The 23,070-nt window shown below is 38.3% G+C and overlaps 1 protein-coding gene across 2 annotated transcripts in view; it reads right to left on the reverse strand.

Annotated features, from left to right (window-relative positions):
- The window catches only part of KCNK2 (potassium two pore domain channel subfamily K member 2), a 158,257-nt gene that overhangs the window by 35,568 nt on the left and 99,619 nt on the right, over nt 1–23,070 (reverse strand). For both annotated transcript variants that reach the window (XM_047753860.1, XM_047753859.1), the window contains exon 6: nt 22,808–22,947. In XM_047753860.1, coding sequence (XP_047609816.1) covers nt 22,808–22,947 — 140 coding nt within the window. The remainder of the gene's footprint in view (nt 1–22,807; nt 22,948–23,070) is intronic.

Below are 23,070 nucleotides of genomic sequence, written 5' to 3' on the forward strand. Positions count from 1 at the left end.
ACGATGAATCCAGTTAACACCCTCACAGTTTTCAAATATGTAGACTGAGGTAAAATAAATATAGATTTAAATATGTGTACACATGGCTATATAATATAATCCTCAGCTCTGGCTACTCGGAGTGACAAGGAGTACTGACAATCCCATTAGCAATGAGCACCCACATCTTTCTTTCTAAATAGGATTATCCACTAAAAGAAACCATGGCTCTCTGGACAGTGAATGGCTCCAGGGCCAGGGCAAAGGAAGTATAAATGGATCCCAGAACATCTTACTGTGCCAGAAAGTAAAGAATTTCTCAAAGATGGGGATATGCCAAAAGACACAGAAGATACAGAAGGGGCTCCCACTAGCCAAGGCAGGGACAACTTGGGTGTTAGACGTTTGTCACAGATTGTAACTCACTGATGAGAACAGAAATCCATGAGTCTGTGCTGATAATAAGTAAAAAATAATCAAGAATATGATGATGAAAGAGACAAATGTGAAATTTCAAAGTACCTCCCTACAATATACATATGAATTTCAGAGCAAACAGAGTAGTAGCTTTATAGGGGAGAAACCTGCCAGTTACTACTTTATGTAATCTGATTAACATCACAAGTAATAGGACAAATCAAAATTGGGGACCGTATAAGATGATGCAATGAGAAGAGTCTTTTTTTCACGTGTTATTTAGATTTATGGTGAGTATCAATCACTGTGATGTTTATATTTCACTGGCACGTTTAAAGAGAGAGAGAACAGTTGTAGTGAAAGGTCAGTATTTAAGTTCACTGCTCATTCTATCCTTTGCAATTATTTAACCTAAAATGAAGAATTTTAGATTTTAACTTAAAAAATATGCTTGGACAGACCTCACATTTCAAAATACCTTCAGGGAGTTCACAGACACCAAGTGTGAAGACCACTGTTCTGAGCCAGTGTTATGTAACCATGGTATCAGGCAGCAAGGAGGAAAGCTTATCTCCTACAAGCCATTCCCTTCCCCTGTTCCAGAGACAGAAGTTGTGGCTCGCTTCTTTATTCTCCATTTCACCTTTTTGTCTCTCTCTGTCCCAGAGTTTTAAGACGAGAATGTAAATATTTTGGTGCCCTAGAACATGATCGATTTAGGAAGTGTCACCAACCATGAGCTTCAGAGGCTATGTTATCCTCCTCACACACGCTCTATGTCCACTCTTAGGATCTGTGCCTTCTTCACTGAGAAAGGGGATCAGAGCTCTTAACAAATGCAAAGAGGATGTGACCCAGTAAAGGTTATGAACCTCTGCTATATTAAGTAAATTTAGCGCTGATGTTTCTAAGTGCAGTCTTCCTTTCCACAAGTGGAAGACCATTCAAAGCAATACGTTTTGTAGGTTTCATGCTGCCTACTGTTTTTATCTCAACTGCCTAGAAAAATATAGGCACACTGCAGGCACTTAGACATCTTTGGCGAATACATGTCCTAGGAGCCAAATGAATTTTGTGGTGTCACAGAGAGGTGAGTAGATGGCAGAGAGTACTGAGGGAGGTGCCGTACATTTCAAACAAGGAGTGTCACGATATAAAGGACCATTGGAATGGGCTGGGGGAAAAGCTCGTGCCCTCCTGGTGCTTCCTGGGTGAGACGAATGACTTCACGAACATATACGTAATTACAAATCATGGCTCAGTGCAGTTAAGCCAAAGTAAGATACACGATGAGCATACATAAGGGGGAATAAGTGAGATCAGAGGGGTCAGTTGGGCTGTATGAAGAGATGTGACATTAGATCCAAGGTCTGAATGACCTCTGTGGCCAGCAAGGTGATGGGTGTGGACAACACTCAAGGCCAGGGCACAGAGCGTGGGAAGGGAAGGGACCTGTGAGAAAAGAAGCTTGGAGCCATCAGAGGACCCATGTGTCATGAGTCTAGAAAATGCACAGATGAACTTGAGAGATAGGCAGGGCCCCAATTGTGCATGAATGCAGAAATCAAGGTAATTAAAAGATTTTGAACTTTATTCTCAAACCAGTGGGAGGCAACTGCAGAATGTGAAGCAGAAAATAACATTATCAGATGTGAGTTTTAATGTCTCTGCATGCACCACATGTGTTGACCGAAAATTCCTAGAGATGCAGAGAGAAGAACAGGAATTTGACTTTCATTTATTTGTATTAAACTGATACTAATATTTACTGTATGAATGACACCAGTGCCTTCACCTGGCCCCTGTTTCATGAAGGAACACTGAGGGAAGAACAGAGTCTTCACCATGAGCAGGGTGACAGGGGCTCCCTTGTCCCATTGTTGTCAGCATATTCTGGTGCATTAGAATTTACAGGCTATTGGATATCAGCAATGTGGCTGCTTTTATAAAACCAAGATCTTTAAATTGTAGAATTTTTGTAAAGGTAAGTAATAAGGTAGGGTGCGGCCATAAGATTCTTAGACACCAACACACCAGTGGCATATGCTTCTTGGTGTAATACTTAAAGATCATCTATGCACTTCTTTCTTTCTTAAAATTTGATGACATGCTTCATCATGAAAAAGGTTTTCTGTAGCAGGCTGCTTGGCAGCTATTTTTTGAAATAAACAAACCCATTTAGTCTACCCCTTTAAGGGATATAAGATCTCTAAGACAACAACTGCCACTCAAAACAATTTCTAATGTGTACAGTGAAAGGAGAATTTTTAAAATGGGTGTTTGGAGATACTATCCTTGTTATATGCATTCCCCCCAAATGGGGTTCCACTTATAAAATCATGTGTCTTAATACTTAGCACACTTGGAAGAAGGATATTACAAAATGTAGAAAATTCTCCTCCCCAAAGGGTCAATGGATATTGAACATGGACTGGTCTTAAAAACAATGATTTGGACAAAAAAACAAACAAACAAACAAAAAACAACAACGGAGTTCCCATCGTGGCGCAGTGGTTAACGAATCCGACTAGGAACCATGAGGTTTCGGGTTCGGTCCCTGGCCTTGCTCAGTGGGTTAACGATCCGGCGTTGCCGTGAGCTGTGGTGTAGGTTGCAGACGCGGCTCGGATCCCGCGTTGCTGTGGCTCTGGCGTAGGCCGGTGGCTGCAGCTCCGATTCAGCCCCTAGCCTGGGAACCTCCATATGCCGCAGGAGCGGCCCAAGAAATGGCAAAAAGACAAAAAAAAAAAATGATTTGGCGTCAGTGAAGGGGGATATTCTCTAGCTCAAGAAAATCATTTTCGCAACTAGTGAATGACACTTAAAATTGAGTACCATGTTGAAAAGACAAAATATAAACAGGTACTTCTTTCATGTATCTGTTATCCACGTTTTACCTTTTTCTGATATGACAGCCATCAAGTCGAGCATCAAAATAAACTGCACTACAAAGTAGAATTGAGAATTACCACAATATGGAGTGTTAAATCCAGATCTGAGAAAGTAATGGAACATAGATATCATAGTGTTCCCATTATTAATAATTTTAGTGAGAGCAAGTAAGTTTTTGTTTTATCAATAAGCACATTCAAAACTACTTTTTCATCTTTTAACGTTTCTCTCTTGGCATATGTTTGAAATGTATATCTAATATATTGGTACAGAAACACAGTAAGGTGCATATGTAACCTATTAATTACTATGTATACAGTCGAGGCACATGCTCAAAATATTTTTTCTCATAATGACTCACAGGGAACATTTTAGAGGCCATTAACGAAAGGAAATGGATTGGTGGGAGGTGAGGAGGGAAGGAAGACATCGGGTTAGGATGCTAATTGTAGTGGGTCAGGCAGACTAATATATTAATTTTGAGACTAAGAGACACACAGCGCAAGTGGTGGTATATGGAGACAGGGGGTGCCAGAAAGCGTTTGAATGTGTTTTGGTGACATTATCACCGCCATGGAGGTGAGGAAATAGGAAGCTTCAAGAGTGACTGAAAAGACTCACAGATAGGACGAAAGGATTTGCAGTTGCCAAGTGGGAGATGGGGAAATAGGATGGACTCGAGTTTGGGGTTAGTTGATGCAAACTATTACATTTAGAATGGATGGGCAACGAGGTTCTGCTTTATAGCACAGGGAACTATATCCAGTCTCCTGGGACAGACCATGATGGGAGATGATATGATAAAAAGAATGTATATATATGTATGACTCAGTCACTTTGATGTACAGCCAAAACTGACATAACACGGTAAAAAAAAGAGTGACTCAAATTTTGGCCTGAGCAAATGCATACACGTTAAGTGCTATTTACTGAGAACTGGAACACGAGAGGAGGAGAGAGTATTTTGAGGGTGGGGATATCACAATCCCATGCGGGTCATGTTAAATCAGAGATGATAAACAGGTGGTTGGTTATCAAGTTTGCCCTGCATGCTCGCTCCTGCCACCATCCTGGGGGGACTTCTACCTCCATGTGAATGGTGCACTGACCACAACAGCCCCACCAACCTCTGCCTCCAGCATCCACTGCACTGTAACCACACACTGGCTCACATGCCCCCATCCTGGACCTAATCTCTCACCTTAACTCCAATCTCTCTAGCTCTTTGACTCTTACCACCAAGACACTATACGGTGCCTGTACTGAGCTTTGTAGGCATTCTATCCATTAGTGTCTTAGTCCATTGGTCCCTCTTGGCTCTTCCCTCACTGCTCTAGCTAGCCCCCAGGAAGCATCCCCTCTATATTCTCCCAGCGCCCCAAGTTCCATCAAACAATATTTGTGTACACACTCTGATAGTCAAATATTGTCTCATGGCTACTGCTTTGCGTCTATTATGTTTCCTGTCAGACATTTGTCTCTGAGGCCTGAGACTACATCTAACTCTGTCATCTTTTTTTTTTTTCTTTAAAGACTGAACCATAAAGGACATTTGGATGATTTATTTTTATCTCAAGTCCTGAATGTATATGGTAGATTTTAGCTGATACATTTTTTTAATTATTTAATGAATTTTAGTATATTTATAGGTGTACAACAATCATCACAACCAAATTTTACAGCATTTCTATCCCAAACCTTTAGTGCATCCCCCCACCCTGCAACCTGTCTCATTTGGAAACCATAAGTTTTTCAAAGTCTGTGAGTCAGTATCTGTTCTGCAAAGAAGTTCATTGTGTCCTTTTTTAGATTCCACATTAACTGATAGCATTTGATGTTGGTGTCTGTCTGACTGACTTCACTTGACATGATAATTTCTAGGTCCATCCATGTTACCGTAAATGCCATTATTTCTTTCCTTTTAATGGCTGAGTAATATTCCATTGTGTAAATGTACCACCTCTTCTTTATCTACTCCTCTGTCAATGGACATTTAGGTTGTTTCCATGTCTTGGCTATTGTATATAGTGCTGCAATGAACACTGGAGTATATGTGTTTTTCCAAGTCATGGTTTTCTCTGCATGGATGCACAGGAGTGGGATTGCTGGATCAAATGGTAGTTCTATTTTTAGTTTTCTGAGGAATCTCCAGCACCAATCTCACCACCTGAAACAGTGGCTGTCCCATAGAGCTTTGTAAAAACTGAACTCTCTGAACAAAATTAACTGCTTTCTCTTTCAACTATTTATCCTAAATCGAATTATTTAAATCACATCTATCAATGCTCAAAAAGCCAGTTAAATTAGTAAAGTAAAGCTGATTGTTTTAAAATTTAAAGTGATCAAATCCAGTTTGCAATCATAAAATTTAAACATACTGGAAATTCTCTTCTGGGCACTTCTAGTAATGTACTCTTTTTTTTTTTTTTTTCAATGAAAGTTTTAAAAAAAGTTACTCAATTACTTCCAGGGATAAACCAGCAGTCTGATCAGACATGTTACCCAAATCAATGTCAGTGTAATTTACAGATGAGCAGCCGGAGGGTTTCAGAGTGTGAAAAAGAATATCAAGAGTAACAAAGAAGTGAGAAAGGAACAAGTCTTCATTTTGTTATTCTTTGTTGCTATTATCTTCAGAGGTTGGTGCATTTATCTCTGAATACATGCTCTATCAGTTTAAAAATGGCTTTACCATACTTTTTTTTTTCTTTTTAGGGCCACACCTGTGACATATGGAAGTTCCCAGGTTAGAGGTCGAACGGGAGCTTTAGCTGCAGGCTTACACCACAGCCATGGCCACACCAGATATGAGCTGCATCTGTGACCTATACCACAGCTTGTGGAAAAACCACATCCTTAACCCACTGAGTGAGGCCAGGGATCAAACTCACATCCTCAGAGAGACAACATTGGGTCTTTAATCTGCTGAGCCACACCAGGAACTCCAGCTTTATCATATTTCAACATTGCATAAAAGAATGTGAAGAAAATATTCAATATGGTCTAAGCAGTTAGATCCGGTAAAATCATCTTTCCCACTTCTTTCTCAAAGGGGAAATTACTTCCGGAAAATTGCTTTTACAAAGTAAACTCTCCCATGTACAACTGCATGGGTATGAATGGTCGACATTTAAGGAAATCCTCTTTGGGATGGAACTGCTATAAAACTGGGTTGTGGTGATCGTTGTACAACTATAAATGTAACAAAATTCACTGAGTAATTTAAAATAAAAAGAAGTCCTCTGAATTAATTGATGATCCACGGATAGCTGTTCACCTTGACCCAGTAGATGAAATGCAGAGGGACCAGTAGTAACCCTAAGATAAAGCTCAAAGATTTCCTCCAAGAACTGCTTCAAATAAGCACAAAAGTTAAGTAAGGTGAAGTGACCATTTATGTCACTGCCTTTGCAACTTGCCTTTTGCTCTCTTCTAACGCCTTGAAGTGATATCAACTAGGGACAATAAAACTTTTGGGAAGAAAAACATAATCTACATCATTAGCATAGAAGAAGCAGCTTTGTGTCAAAACAGGTTATTGCCAGAGATTCTTAGAAGTCTGTACTTTCTAACATAGGCTATAGCCTACATTCTCATTTTAGTGGATGATGTGTCAGCGGCCACAGTCACGCTGGCTCCTGGACACTTTAAACGTGGCCAGTCGGATGTGAGGTGCACTGTAAGTGTAAAATACACACCAGATTCTGAAGTTCTACTATAAAAATGTGAAACACTTCACTCATGAAGTTTATATTTTTCAACATTTACATATCAAAATGAGTAGTTGAATATATTAGGTTACTTTTTTAAGATTTTTATTTTTTCCATTATAGTTGATTAATATTAGGTTAAATAAAATGTATTATTAAAATTACTTTCATCTGTTCTTTTTACTTTTTTAATGAGAGTGATGTATATGGCTTGCATTTGCATTTTGTATTCTATATTTTTTTAAATAATGATTTTTATTTTTTTCATTATGTCTGGTTTACAGTGTTCTGTCAATTTTCTACTGTACAGCCAGGTGACCCAGTCACACATACATGTATACATTCCTTTTTCTCACATTATCATGTTCCATCTTAAGTGACTAGATATAGTTCCCAGTGCCATACCAACTGGACAGCACTGCTCCATAAAATGCCATTCCATCACCGTCTTTAAACTGGATCACAAAGAATCATGCTTTTATTCACTTAGGAATGCATTTAAAAAACCTTCAGAAAAAAAGTAAAAATGGTCATGTATTTTTGGAAAATAATGCCAAACCAGAAACTTTCCCTACTTCGTTTCAACAAGAAAAAGTAGCAGGGAAGGTCTAAAAATGCAGTGCTGAACATGAACCCAGTGCTGACAGCTGCTTTAACCAAACCCACTATAGCACTGTCAAGACAGCCCGATGGAAAGGCTGATGATGGTGTGGGAACAGACCCCGTCTTATAAGCACATCACTGTATTTCTATTGATCTGGCCAGACAGTGCTGAGGCTGCCTAAGAAATGGAAAGAAAAGACAGAAAATTAAAGAAGGGGCAAAGGAAGTATTGAGGATGTGACAGCAAGACAAAGTGAATCTCCTGCCCCAGAAGCATGTGGGGGCTCTCCCTGGGTGATGTACATACAGAAATGCCATGAGGCCTTTCCCCAGCTGTGCCCCCTGACGGCTTATGCATTTAGAATTTAGGGAAAAACATCACCACAGAAGGTAAGGATAAAACATAGGATGCATCCATTGTGGAGGGGAGGAAAAAAAAAAAAAAAAAAACCAAAGAGCTATTCATCCATCTCCCTTAAACAAAGGCTTCTAAGTATATCTGGAAAGGCAGCACAATGGACGCACACCCCCCTTGCCTGTGGCAGTCGGAGCTGTCCAAAGCATCTACTCATACCATATAGATGGTAAAGAACTCCAGCAAAGGAGAGAATGAAACGGAACCTCTTCGTCTCCACTGCTGATCTCCTCTGGCAGGCTGGCTTTCCCGTACAGCACTTACGACATCACTTCATGCTTTGGAGAACACAACTTGACCTATTTTTGCTTGACTCTATTTGACAGAGGGCTGTGTTATAGCGGGTTTCGATTATACGCTGGTCTGGTTATTTTATGAAGCCTGTATTACAGCAAATCCTAAAGGGGCAAGGAATGAATACTCAGGAACGTGAGAAAAGGCAGGGAGAAGCAAGGGCAAATCCAAGTGCCTCTCCAGGTACGGTGCCAGAGTTACCTGTTGTGCTTGATTTGATACTAAATAAGCCCAGATTCATTATCTTTCACATTAAACCAATAGAGAGGGTGGAGTGAGATCTAATTTTGCCTGGATCTAATTTTAACATCTTTAGGGCTCATAAACAAAGCTCTCAAAGGCTTCAACTTTTCCCAATTTCCCCTCTTGCTAGCCTTTCTGCTTTTCCAGCAGATATAAAAGTTGGTTGTTTGTGTGTTTTGAATAATGCAAGGTAGGAACTCCCAGGGAAAGGGAAAAGAAGAGAAAGTTAACCAATTCCTTTTTCCCCTAGTCAAAAAACAAACAAATAAACAAACAAACAAAAACTATTTAAGTTGCCAGATTGTCCAACAGGGGATATAAGTCATACATCTGATTTCTTTGTGAGAGAAAACACCCAGCTATCTGAGAGCTTTTAAGTACAAGAATATCATGCTATTCATGGATGCCAAATGTGGACAAATATAAGACATCTGTAATAGTAAACGGGTTCAAAGAGGTGATGGTACATATAAATTTATAGTTGCTTCTGGCTCAGTGGGAAGTGTCAAATTAAAGATGGATGCAAAGACTCAAATAGGCAATAGGAGAAATGGGTTGAACATAGACTATTTATCAAGTATTAAATTCTAGAATATTGATACTTTCCAAGAATACTGCAATAACATTTTTTGAGTTACATGCTTTCAAGTTATAGAAAATACACTTTTATTAGAACTTAAGGTTTATTTGGCAAGATAGGGACTCTAGAGGCAACTTCAAATTTTATTTCTAACGCTTCCTCTGTTTATTTTAAAGAAGTACTTTTTAATGACATTCAGCTTCAGGGCATTACTATTTAACAATTCCATAGCTTACGATGCTTGCAGAATTGAGGGGGACTTCTTTGTAATGTTCAATCTCCTCAGCTAAAATAAGAAAACTGCTCTAACCTGGTCCTGTTTCATTAGGCCTCCTTCAATGAACAGTAATGACGGCATCACCGTCCACTGCACGGAAAGAACTCCATGAAGCTTGTGAGCTTTCCCACTGGTCAAATGTCGGAAAACAAACCCTCTGTCTATTTTGGGTATAAGACTATAAAAAGCATTGTCATTTCTGATATGCTTTAAACTGCATGACATTAAAAGGAACACATTTCTTCCAGCCAAACGCTTCCCTCTCAAATTATGAAACCGGAGAGACTTTATTGTACATACACTCACTAAGGCAGCACAAACACAGAATATTCAATTTAGCATTTAAGTGCCAGAAATGGTACTGGTGTTCTGAGTATCTTCAGTGTGTAAACTGGTTGCAGGGAGGAGAAGCAACACTACTTCTTTCCTGAACGAGTCCATTCAGAATTCCAAAGTTGATGCAACTGCATCTCAGACACACCATTTCCAGTAAGAAATATTCCTGCTAAGTTCCAGAGGGAGAGGAAAACCTGTGCTCTCTAAAATTTACAACCACTTTGAAACCAGCATTTCTGGGCAAGAGATTGCTATTTTTTTTAAAGCAGATTATTCAGCATTACACGTTAGAGGTAACTATATTTTCTAATTGGAAATCTTAGAACATACAGACTCATTTAGAATTCCATGTTGATTTAATTTCAGAAAACAATTTCTCCAACCCCCCCTTCTTACTCAATATTATTATATTATTGCATATTGTTCTTTAGAGACAGGTCAGTTATAGACAAGTCTTCCTGCCTGCCTGCATTTTTCTTCTCTCACGTATACATTTTGCTTTTCAGATCAAATCAATTGCCCTTCAAATCAGAAAAGTTGCCATTTTACAGATCCTATAAAGTTGAACAGCATTAAAACTTTCTGGAAAATGTTCTTAATGCTTAAAATAGAATCTTCTAAGTGGTATTTCACATGGGGTGTAGGAGATACTCTTTTTTTTTTTTTTTTTGTCTTTTTGCTATTTCTTTGGGCCGCTCCTGCAGCATATGGAGGTTCCCAGGCTAGGGGTCGAATCGGAGCTGTAGCCACTGGCCTACGCCAGAGCCACAGCAACGCGGGATCCGAGCCGCGTCTGTAACCTACACCACAGCTCACGGCAACGCCGGATCATTAACCCACTGAGCAAGGCCAGGGACCGAACCCGCAACCTCATGGTTCCTAGTCGGATTCGTTAACCACTGCGCCACGACGGGAACTCCCAGGAGATACTCTTTAACATAGCAGCAAGGAATAATAAGAACCAGTTATTTTAAAATAAAACAACAAAAACATTAAGACTGCCAAAGAATCATCATATCAGACACAAAAATGAAAACTTCCCGACATTTTTGCTATAGCAAGAGCTTCTAGCTTGATAGTATCAAACTCTGTACTACCACTTAGAGTAACGACTCAAGGTTATTTTTATTATTGAAACATGAATTGTTTTAACCTAAGGTAAATTCTAGCCAACTTATATGTCAAGCTAGTTAATAATGAAATTGTCTCTCAGATAGTAACTGTAATTTATTTTGTTTCTATAAGCAATAATAGAATGAATAAAACCCACCAAAGTAAGTATACTTGGGTTCAATTAAAAAACTTTAAAAAAATGAACAAAATTAACATCATCTCTCTGGGAGTTCCTGTTGTGGTTCAGCAGGTTAAGAACCTGACGTAGTCTCCTGAGGATGCAGGTTAGATCCCTGGCCTCACTCACTGGGTTAAGGATCCGGTATTGCCACAACCTGCAGCATAGGTTACAGATGCAGCTCGGATCTGGTGTTGCCCTGGCTGTGGTGCAGGCCTGCAGCTGCAGCTCCAACTTGACCCCTAGTTCAGGAACATCCATATGTTGCAGGTGTGGCTATTAAAAAAGGAAAAAAAAAAAAAGGAAAAAAAATAATCTCTCTGACTTGACGCGAGGAAAAACCAACCCCTTCCTCTTTTATCACTGAAGAAGTACACGACATATTAATACCAAAAATAAGCATCAGAAAGAAACCCCCAAACCCCCTATGTTATTTTAGACCTATCTAAATTTTTTGGAATTCTGAGTTCTACCCCTTTCTCTGAATTCTGCATCATTTCATCTCTACACTTTTCCATTTGTTCAACTCACCAAGCATTTACTGAGTGCCTGTTATCCATCAAGCACTATTTTACCCGATTTTCATGAAGATAGCAAAACCTCATTCCCTTATGGGCAATACCTTCTGAAAACAGAAATAGGCAATAAGCGATGATGTATAATCAAGGAATAAATCACACAGAATGTTAAAGTTGGTAACTATGATGAAAAACTAGAGCAGAGCAAGGCGAATCAAGAGAGGTGGCGAGAGAGGAGCCTCCCCTTCAAATAGGATGGTCAAAGGTGGCCCCTCTGACAAAACGGCAGGTGATAAAGACGTTCCCTTCCACGCCGGTCACCACGCCAGCACTTTTAGTGGGTAAAAGGAGAAAAGCCACTGAGGCCAAAGAGCTTTTAAAAAATCATTGTGCATATTCTTATGCTAAACTATCAAGCGCTGCTGTAATACTCCATGTCTTCAAACACAATGGGAGAGAAAAGATATTGAATGGAAAAGTAGTACTGCATTTTTTTTTTTCTTTTTAGGGCCATACCTGTGGCATATGGAAGTTCCCAGGCAGGGCTTGAATTGAAGCTGCAACTACTGGCCTACACCACAGCCACAGCAACCATGGATCCAAGCTCCATCTGCGACCTATGCTGCAGCGCTGCCCAGGGGGTGAGGCCAGGGATCAAACCCGCATTCTCACAGATACTATGTCAAGTTCTTAACCGACTGAGCCACAACGGCAACTCCAGGGGGAACACTTTAAACTGAAGCAGCAAAAAGATATACTATTTATAATTTTGATAAGTTTATTTTTGTAGTGAAAATTTTTCTCCCTTAAAGTTGTTTTTGGCACAGCAAATTGTTTTCATTATTAAAAACTGAAGGCTTGCTCAGTGGGTTAAAGATTTGGCGTTGCCATGAGCTGTGGTGTAGGTCCCAGACGTGGCTCTGATCTGGCATTGCTGTGGCTGTGGTGTAGGCCAGAAGCTGTAGCTCTGATTCGACCCCTAACCTGGGAACCTCCATATGCCACAAGTGTGGCCCTAAAAAAGACAAAAGACAAAAAATTGAAGGCTCTTTTGGGTTTTTTTTTTCTTTTTTTGCCTTTTTGCCTTTTCTAGGGCTGCTCCTGTGGCATATGGAGGTTCCCAGGCTAGGGGTCGAATCGGAGCTGTTGCCGCTAGCCTACACCAGAACCACAGCAACATGGGATCCAAGCCACGCCTGCAACCTACACCACAGCTCACGGCAATGCCGAATCCTTAACCCACTGAGCAAGGCCAGGGACCGAACCCACAACCTCTTGGTTCCAAGTCGGATTTGTTAACCACTGAACCATGATGAGAACTCCGGGTTTTTTTCTTAAAGACTAGATTACATTAGGATGTAAACTAGCCGGACAGATATCCTGGAAAAGAGTATTTCTGATGCAGGGAACCGTCGGTACAAAGGCACTAGGACAGGGGCATGCCTACTACGGGGTGGAAAAGTGAGAGAAGAGGCCAGGATGATGCGGACTATACAGAACCTTTACGCTGCTTTATAGGCTTTAACTTCTCCTCTGAGAACAACGGGGAGATGCTAGGAAACTTCGAAGCAGAGAAGTGTAATACGGCTTGTTTCAAAGGGTTATTCTGGCATCTCGGTTGATTTAGACTTTACACAGAGCAAAGGTAGAAGCCAGGAGACTAGTTAGGAGGCTTTGGGAATAAATCAAGGTGTGAGCCAATGATGGAGCAGGAAAAGATGATGAGAGAACGAGAAGGAGTTCAATTCTGGATACGTCCTCAGATCAGTCCGATGGGACTGAATGAAAGTGGAAAAGAAAGACAGGTCAGGGATGTCCCCTTCTTTATGCAATTTTTCCCAATTCACCCAATCAGATTTAGTAATTCTATTTCTACACACCACTGCACACAAAGTACCGTCTTGATATCTCTACCATAGTACTTATCCTGTAGTAATTATTAGTAATTATATACCCTCATTTACCTATAAATTTCTCCTTAAGGGTAGATACTGTCATATTTTTATGCCTCCATTCCCAATACCTATAAAATTACTGACATACCAAAACCTGTCTGAACAAACCAGTCAGTGGGTACTTGTTGGAGCAAAGCCACTTGTGCTGGGCACCTTTTGTGGGTGGCATAACAGTACCCAACTTGCATATCAGAAGCACTATCCAGTAAAACCCTTATTTTTCCTATCCTCAAACTCAGACTATACTGCTTTTTTATCAACCCATATTTATGACAGGATTTGCATGTTGCTGTCTATGTGGCTTCAAAATAGGAAAACAATTTTTATCCTGTCCTGCTTATACCTGTCCTTGCAGACTCTATTGCTCATTTGGAAATGTATACTGAATATAAAACAGTAGTCCTTAAAGTGAACTAATATTTAGGCTAAACCTGTCCAATAGGCTCTCAACAGTGTGGTAGAAATGACATAAATTGGAATAAAGATGAATATATAGTGTGTGTATGTATATATATCCATATATAATATCCATATATTTTATATAAAAATGAATATATAAGTATATACAAGGCATGTATATAAGTACATGTAAAACACTGGATGGTATAACATACCCTCACTAAAAATATTTTAACTTTTCACATATAAGCATCAGAAAACTTAAGCGGCTACTGACATATTGCAAGTCTTGGCAATTATGAGAAAGACCATGAAAAATAGTCATATTTATACACATAGCTTCCAGTGTTGGAAATAAATTCCTTTGTTTACTGAGATTTCCCAACATGACTGATTTTCTACCTAGCATTAGAGCAATATTTCATACAAATGTTTTGCTCAAAAGATAATTAAGTGCTTGTTGACATGGAGATATTATGAAACTAGTAAAACCAGGGCGGTTGTGATCAACCACGTGTAGTAGTGATAAACAGCTGTAATATGTAAAGAAGGTTTTGTTCTGTTATTTTAATTCTAAAGGTTAAAAAAAAACAAGACATTTCAGGGATCATAAGCTAGAGTTTATCCTTGTAGTGGGACCCCCTTCACTGTAAATGTGACTGTTTTGGTGAGCATGTTTGTTTAGTTGGTTGGCTAGTTTATCACGGAAATCTAAGTACGTATCCACTGTTAACTAGGAAAAACCTTACCTGAGGGAGAAGTCCTCAAGTATGGAGTCGCTTAAGACTAAGATATCCAGTATCATTCAGATTTAAAGGAGACATCAAAAGCTTTACAGACAAGCAAAAACCAAGAGAATTTAGCACCCCGAGAGCAGCTTTACAACAAATACTAAAGGAAGTTCTCCAGGCACAAAAGGAAAGTCCACAAAATTACAATGAGAAGGCTCACCTGATAAAGGCAAACTACAGTGAAGGTAGGAAATCATCCACATACAAATATAATACCCAAACCAGCAATTGTGAGAAGAGCAGTGTACAAATGCAGGATCCCGGAAACTTATTTACAATAAAGAGACCAGAAACAAAACAATCTTGTATGTATACAGACTCCTATAGCAAAACCTTGTAGTAACTTCAAACCAAAAATCTACAATAGATTCACAAATAATAAAAAGCAATCCGAACACAATGCCAGGAGTTCCTGTTGTGGTGCAGCAGAAATGAATCCAACTAGTAACCATGAGGTGACAGGATTGAGCCCTGGCCTCACTCAGTGGGTTAAGAATCTGGCATTGCCATGAGCTGTGGTGTAGTTGACAGAAGTGGCTCAGGTCCTGCATTTCTGTGGCTGTGGTGTAGGCTAGCAGCTGTAGCTCTGATTTAACCCCGAGCCTGGGAACCTCCATATGCCATGGGTGACACTAAAGATAGTTATCAAGCCAAAAGAGAAGAAAACAAAAGGGAAGAAAAAAGACCAAGAAAAACAAATCCAAAAACAATTCACAAAATGGCAATGAGAACATACATATCAATAATTACCTTAAATGTAAATGGAATAAATACTCCAACCAAAAGACACAGACTGGCTGAATGGATACAAAAACAAGACCCATATATATGCTCGATAAAGAAGATATGGTACATATATACAATGGAACATTACTCAGCCATAAAAAGAATGAGATAATGACATTTGGAGCAACACGGATGGGGCTAGAGATTATGATACTAAGTGAAGTTAGTGAAAAAGGAACATCCTATGGTATCACTTATGTGTGGAATCTTATGAGAGGATACAAATGAACTTATTTGCAGAACAGAAACAGATTCACAGACTTTGAAAACAAACTATGGTTATCAAAGGGGACATGTGGAGGAGAGAGAGGGAGGGACTGGGGGGGTTGGGATTAGCATATGCACACTGTGATATACTGAATAGTGGCCAACAGGGACCTGCTATATATAGCACAGGGCATTCTACCCCATATTCTGTGATACTCTATCACAGAACAGAATCTGAAAAAGAATGGATGTGTGTACATGTATAACTGAATCACTGTGTTGTACAACAGAAATGATGACAACATTGTAAATCAACTATACTTCAACAGAACTTTTAGAAATGGAACAAAAGAAAGCAGGTTGCTCTGTTTTACTTCAGCTTTTACCCTGATACTTCTATTTTAATAAAGCTAGTAGTGAAGCTGAAGGTAAAGATACGATATCTTAAATAACATAAATGCAGATAATTAATCTAATCGGAGATTTGGAAACTAGTACAAAACTCACCAAATATAAGTATGGCACAGAAAATTTAAATGTTCTAAATTATTATTATTATTGAACTCTTTCCTTGAATTACAGCAACTGCATTTTACTGTTTAACTGGATTAATAAGGAAAGGGGAGGTTATAATCTAGAACAAAGAGTCCCTTAATATTAGTGGCTTAAAGCAACAAAGTTTCATTTCTTAATCATGCTGAATGCCATGACATTCATTCTGTCAGCAGCAGGCTCTGCTCACTGTGGTTACTCAGGGACCCAGGCTGATTCTTATGGTCACTGTGCCAGAGGCAAATAAGCACTTGAGGGGCACACAGGTGCAATTAAATCTTCTTCCCAGTCTCCCCATGACTGTTGGCCAGAACTATTCCAATGGCTCACCAATCACAAAGGAAGGAAAAAGTGCAATCCCACCATTTGTCTGACTAGAGAGAAAAATGAAACTATTTGTATAATAAATAACAAAATAAATGAATAGCACTATTCATTGGTATAATAAATAACATATACAAATAGCACATATAATAAATGAAAGTGATGACTAACACTTTTACTGGAGAAAGGACAGGGATTCTTTCTTGTTTGGAAACAGGAGATTTTGTGTATCTGTGTACACATATACACATATCATTAACTGGAAATCATTCTTTTGGTTCAAATCAAATTTGAGTCAGGAAGAACTAAATTCTCTTACTAAAATCAGGGTGCCATTCACTAAACACTAAACAAGTCACCATACTTTGTTGCAAAAGATGATTAAATAATTCATGATTAGGAGTTCCCATTGTGGCTCACTGATAACAAACCCAACTAGTATCCATGAGGATGTGGGTTCAATCCCTGGCCCTGCTCAATGCGTCAAGGATCTGGCGTTGCCATGAGCTGTGGTATAGGTCAGATCTGGTGTTGCTGTGGCTGTGGTGTAAACCAGCAGCTGCAGCTCTGATTCAACCCGATAGCTTAGGAACTTCCATATGCCATGGGTGCAGCCTTAAAAAGACAAAAAAAAAAAAAAAAAAAAAATCCATGATGAAACTTCAGAGTGTTCCATCTATTTTCAGCTCCAACTGACCACAGACTACTATTCTTTTACAAATCCCTAAACAGAGGAAATAAAAACAAATTATTTGTGTTGAGCTATCTTTGAAAACACACTTGCTTGTGTTTTCAGCAAAAATAGGTTGGATTTTTGTAAAATGTGATTGATTTTAGCTCTGAACACAGGCGAGCACAATACTTCAGTCTGATGAAGAAAGTCCAAAAACAATTTTGAAAGCAAAGTTCATAGTGGTCACTATTCCTACCACAAATTCTCAGAACAGATGACATTATCAAAGCAGTCAAAAGAGAGAGATAACATTATATCTTGATGCATTAAATCCCCATAATGTACTTTCTAGCTAAAGAAAATGAAATTACTTATCAAATGCTTTGAGGCAAAAACTATTAAGTTATTTTTCTATTATGTACCAATGAATAGGAAAAAAATTACTCTGAATTTCCACTACCAGATGACATTCTGTGAAATACCTGAAGCAAAAGGGAGTTACGATTTATAGTGATGGTTCAATCCAAAACAGAAAAAAAGAAATCTTGCTTCATGTTTTTATTTTTTAACAATGGAGCTACTTGTTTTCAGTCTAATAAAAGGAAAAATACAAAGGGATTCAACCTCAGTCCACTCATCAGGACACCATAAAATATGTAGCTCTAAGTCAAGAGAAGAATTAAGGTATCAGTAATCTGGGTAGATTTAAGGGAAAAAAATTTTTTTTGGTCTTTTTAGGACCACAGCCATGGCATATGGAAGTTCCCAGGCTAGGGGTTGAATTGGGGCTTCAGCTGCCGGCCTACATCTCAGCCACAGCAAAGCAGGAGCCAAGCTGCATCTGTGACCTATGCCACAGCTTGCGGCAACGCCAGATCTTTAATCCACTGAGCAAGGTCAGGGATCGACTCTGCATTCTCATGGATGCTAACTGGGTTCTTAACCCACTAAGCCCTGATGGGAATGCCCAGATTTAAGGAAAATTTAGTACAAAAATTAGATTTCAAGTCCATAAAACACCCAAGATATTTGAATTCCTTGTACCCACCTTTTTCCTAGGCTGCTTTGGTGGCCAGTGGTAGTGCCATGTGGCCTGAGAACACTGGCAGGCTGGGTAGGGGCTGTAGTGGTGTCTGTCTGAGATATGGACAGGAACAGCCCAAACATGGTGGTACATGTACATCAATTCAAGAACTACACAGAAATCACAGGTCTTTTAAACTTATGGCACATCAACAGCAGCCAAATGAGTTATGCCTACACATAATAAGAATGAACTATTCTCTGCTTGCTTAGGAATTTACCTTCTGAATTTTGTGGCCACATCTTATTTTTATTTTGTCTCAGATATCAGAATTACTGCATTATTTAGAATACATAAATAATCTTTATTTTCTACATGGAAACATTATTCCCTCCAAAGATGGTACATGGCTTCAGAGAAAAAGATAATTAGTCACACTAATTCTTACTGTTCAATATATGCTACTCTCCATCAGAGCTTTAAAAATAATGAAACAAATAAACACTTGTACAGAAACTCATGCCTCCATGGAAAAATTACTGAGGTCATTATTCTTTTCCTTGAGGAATGCAGATCAACTATAATTACATGGGACACTTCTGAAGCTATGCAGTGTTGTTCCAACTAACCATTTCCTTTCAAATATTTCAGATGGATTAGCTACACCAACATGTTTTATTTCAACATGTTCATCAAAAACTTTTTCCTTACTTCTAAACATAATATTTTCATTAAAATTAGCCTTCACTGGAAATGGAATATATTTTAACATAAAAGACAGAAATTATGCCACATATGATTACAGCTCTATGTTTATACTTAAGCAGTATGATTTAAAAAGATTTGCTTTTGAAAAACAATATAAGACTGATACTTCCTATTAGCCAAAACCTTTTCATTTGGGGAAATCTTGTGTTTTTGTATCCTCACTTGGATATTTGATACCATATATTATTTTGTATTTTTTATATTCCATACTAGTTAGGTTTTTAAGGGTGAGGATTCAAGTTATCAAAAATATTTAGTAACTTATGAAGTTAAAAACTATAAATATCCTTCTTGCTTCTGAACATTTAGGCGGTTTTTAAAAGGTGAAGTATTTGTAATGATTTGCGTCCAGAAAATAAGGAATATATAGGGAAAAACTGTTACCCAGCATGGTTGATGTGTGTAAAAATGACAACTAGAATGTCTTTAGCTGGTTTTTACTTAAGTCCTTTCACGAGTTATTTGAAGACTTAAATTATTGTATCATCTGTTTTTCCACTGCAGTAGAAATTTTAGAAGCATTTCATTTATAAAAATTTTGGCCCTGACAATGTACAGATAAATTTTAAATTGCCTTTCCCTTTCTTTACAATTATAAATCAGTCCCCTTTTTTGTTCACATTCTCTGTTGAATGTGTGACCCGATTTTGTCATTTCCCTAAATTGCATTATTAATTAGAAAACACACATCTGCTCAAAGTGACAGTTCCACCGCAACTGGCTCAACCTTCTGGAGCAGCTGCAGCTCCAGAGGGTTCACGTAAACTTGCTCACGGCCCTTACTCACACGAGTTTTCCACAGACACAGTCACCAGAAAGTATATGTCACTCAAAAGGCTAGGTAGAAGCCAAAAGGCTCATGGTAAGAAGAGAAAATAGCTTTCTGCTTTGCAGTGTTGAAAACACAATGATACATCTCATCCTTCTGGCTGAGAATCACAAAGATCGCTCGTAACTAGGCAAACGAACTTGCTTTTCATATTAAATAAGACAGTTAATGCAGAAATTTAAATTTTTTTGCAAAGATTGTCTTATAGCCTGAATCAAGTGCTCAAAAAACATGTATGTTGAAGCCCTAGCCCTCAGTATGACTATATTTGGAAAGAGAGCCTTTAAGGATGTAATTAAGGTTAAGTGAAGTCATAAGGGTGGAGCCTAATCCAACAGGACTGGAGTCCCTGTAAGAAGAGGAAGAGCCTCCAGAACTCCTCTTTCTCTGGGCACGTGCGCAGAGCAAAGGCCCTGAGAAGGCACGGCAAGAAGATGCCACCTACGGCTAAGAAGAGAGACCCCACCAGAAACCAGCACCTTCATCAGAGACTGCCAGCTTCCCGAACTGTGAGAAAATAAATTACTGTCATTTAAACTACCCAGTCTCTGGTATTTTATTATGACAGCCCAAGCAGAGTAATACAGATGACTGTATCTTTACTCTGGAGAAATGTGCTTGTCGTGCATTGTACCAGCTAATCCTATCACAAAAAGCACAGGTTTTTAACAATACAGGTTTTTATTCTATTTTATTTATTTTGCTTTTTAGGGCCTCACTAGTGGCATATGCAGATTCCCAGGCTAGAAGTCCAATGGGAGCTACAGCTGTTGGCCTACGCCACAGCCACAGCAACATCAGATCCAAGCTGTGTCTGCGACCTACACCACAGCTCATGGCAACACTGGATCCTTAACCCACTGAGCGAGGCCAGGGACTGAACCTGCAAACTCATGGTTCCTAGTTGGATTTGTTTCCGCTGAGCCACGAGGGGAACTCCTACAGGTTTTCAAACTTTAATCAAATATATTATACCAATGGCATAAAGATAATACTGTCCCCTGTGCCTTGGTGGCTTTCAAACTTTTCAACCGTGATCCATAATAATACCAGTATGGATATATGCATGTATGTATATAATACATAGCATTTTATTGTATATATGTATGTGTATACATACAGACACACACACATATATATATCTCCAGGAAACAATACTTTTTAAAAACTATCTAGCCATAGGCGATATGGTCTGTTCAATTTTATTTTATTAAAAAATATTTATTAAAAATTAACATTTTACTGTATTTAAATACAGTTTAAAATTTTCTTTTATTAAAATAAATTGTTTTTAAAATGCATTTGAAAGCCAGTTTATGGCTAGACACATAAGTTCTCTTTTGAGCTATGTTATCCAAAATATTTCCTAGTTACAATATCCTTTTTTTCTCTCAGTATCTTAAGATCCTTAAAAGCATATTTAAAACAACCATCATTCACTTTCTCTCTCTCTCTCTCTCTCTCACACACACACACACACAAAATGAGCCTAAGACCGAGGTGAATCAGGGTGTCTTGCTGATTTGCCTACAATAATGTTTTTGTTTTCGCAGTGTAACTAAGATACAGACTAATGCGCATAGACTGAATGTACGCATTACCAGTTGAGAAATATGGTATCTATGAGGAGAGATTTGAGTAACTTACACTCCTTCTCATTACCATAGGCACCTTGGGTGTCAACAAGAAGTGACATGGCTTTATGAGTTTCAAACAAAGTGTGTGTAGAGGTAAATATATTTCATCATTTCCTGTCTTATTTTGTTTCTTTGGGTGTATGTTTAGAGAATCATGCTTATTGTATCAATCAAAGATTTTGACACTGGTGTCTCCTGGCCTATGAACACCTGATAACGAAATAGATGGCTAATACAGGAAAGTAGTGGGGATTATAACTGCAGGTCCTACTGATTTTTTAAGCTCTGAAAAAAAATGAGTACAGTTGGCTAAGACCCAGAAGCAAAAAATATAGGATTCATAACAAAACACTACTCTGTCACACTCAAACAACAGTACTTCTAAATCCTTCAATATAAAATCAAAATGCAATTTCCAAACTACTAAAAATTTCAAAATTAAGATTTAAATTTCAAATTTTCCGGGAGGTGGGGGGATGTGTTGGGGTTTTGGGATGGAAATCCAAAAAAATTGGATTGTATGATCATTGTGCAACTATAGATGTAACAAATTCATTTAGAAATAATAAATAAATAAATAATAAAAACAAAAAAAATAAATTTCAAACTTTCCAAAATTTCAGGACACAAAATTCTAATGGTCACTTCTGTATATAGAGTTGTACAAAATAGAAAAAAAAAATTTTTTTAACAGCTGAAATCATTACACAGGGAAACTGGCCCTAACACACACAGCTTTGGGGACTATGTGTGTGTATACACATGTGCATGTGTATACACTTATACAGACATAAGAAAAAAGAAAACAAATACAATAAAAATTCAATATTATATAATCTGTTCACTTTTTCATGCTAGTGATATCCTGACGCAAATATTTTCTACTGTATCTATGGAGTAAAATTTCCTCTGTGTCCTTGAAGAAATAGAGAAATAAAAGGAAAAGAAATAATGAAGATCCAGTCATACACTGACACAACACTGTAAATCAACTGTACTCTAATAAACACGAAATAAAAAATTTAAATAAATAATGAAGAAAATGTATTAACTGCATCTTTCTTATTTATACATCCCCCTCAGCACCAGGATATCATCTGGCACATAGAGATGTTTCGTCATTTTTTGTGAAGTGAATAGATTATAATTCATATGAGAGTCTCATACAGCAAATTCACACCAAAGATACACATTAACATTTGAAAGCAATGTTTAAGTATTTAAAAATATAAATGCTAAAAACATGAAAAATAACCTTTACTGAATTAGCTTAGTAAGAGAGTTTTTGCACATTTATTAATACTTACCTCTTCTTTAGTCTTTTTTGATATCACTCGGAGCCAGTCTCCAATCATACTCAGGACAGCAGCAAAGTAAGCAAGGCCTACAAGGATCCAGAACCACACAACAGGCTTATAGAAGTCTAGATATTCAATATCTGATCCACCTGTGAGAGAAAAACACAGTAGAACAAAACACCTTCATATTCATAAAAGTAAACAACATAGACACCTGCTAAAATTATGAACTAAATTTGGGCTTTCAAAATACAGAAATCTTGTCAGTTGAT

The sequence above is a fragment of the Phacochoerus africanus genome, chromosome 11 (genome assembly GCF_016906955.1).
Source record: "Phacochoerus africanus isolate WHEZ1 chromosome 11, ROS_Pafr_v1, whole genome shotgun sequence".
In the NCBI taxonomy this organism is placed as follows: Eukaryota; Metazoa; Chordata; class Mammalia; order Artiodactyla; family Suidae; genus Phacochoerus; species Phacochoerus africanus.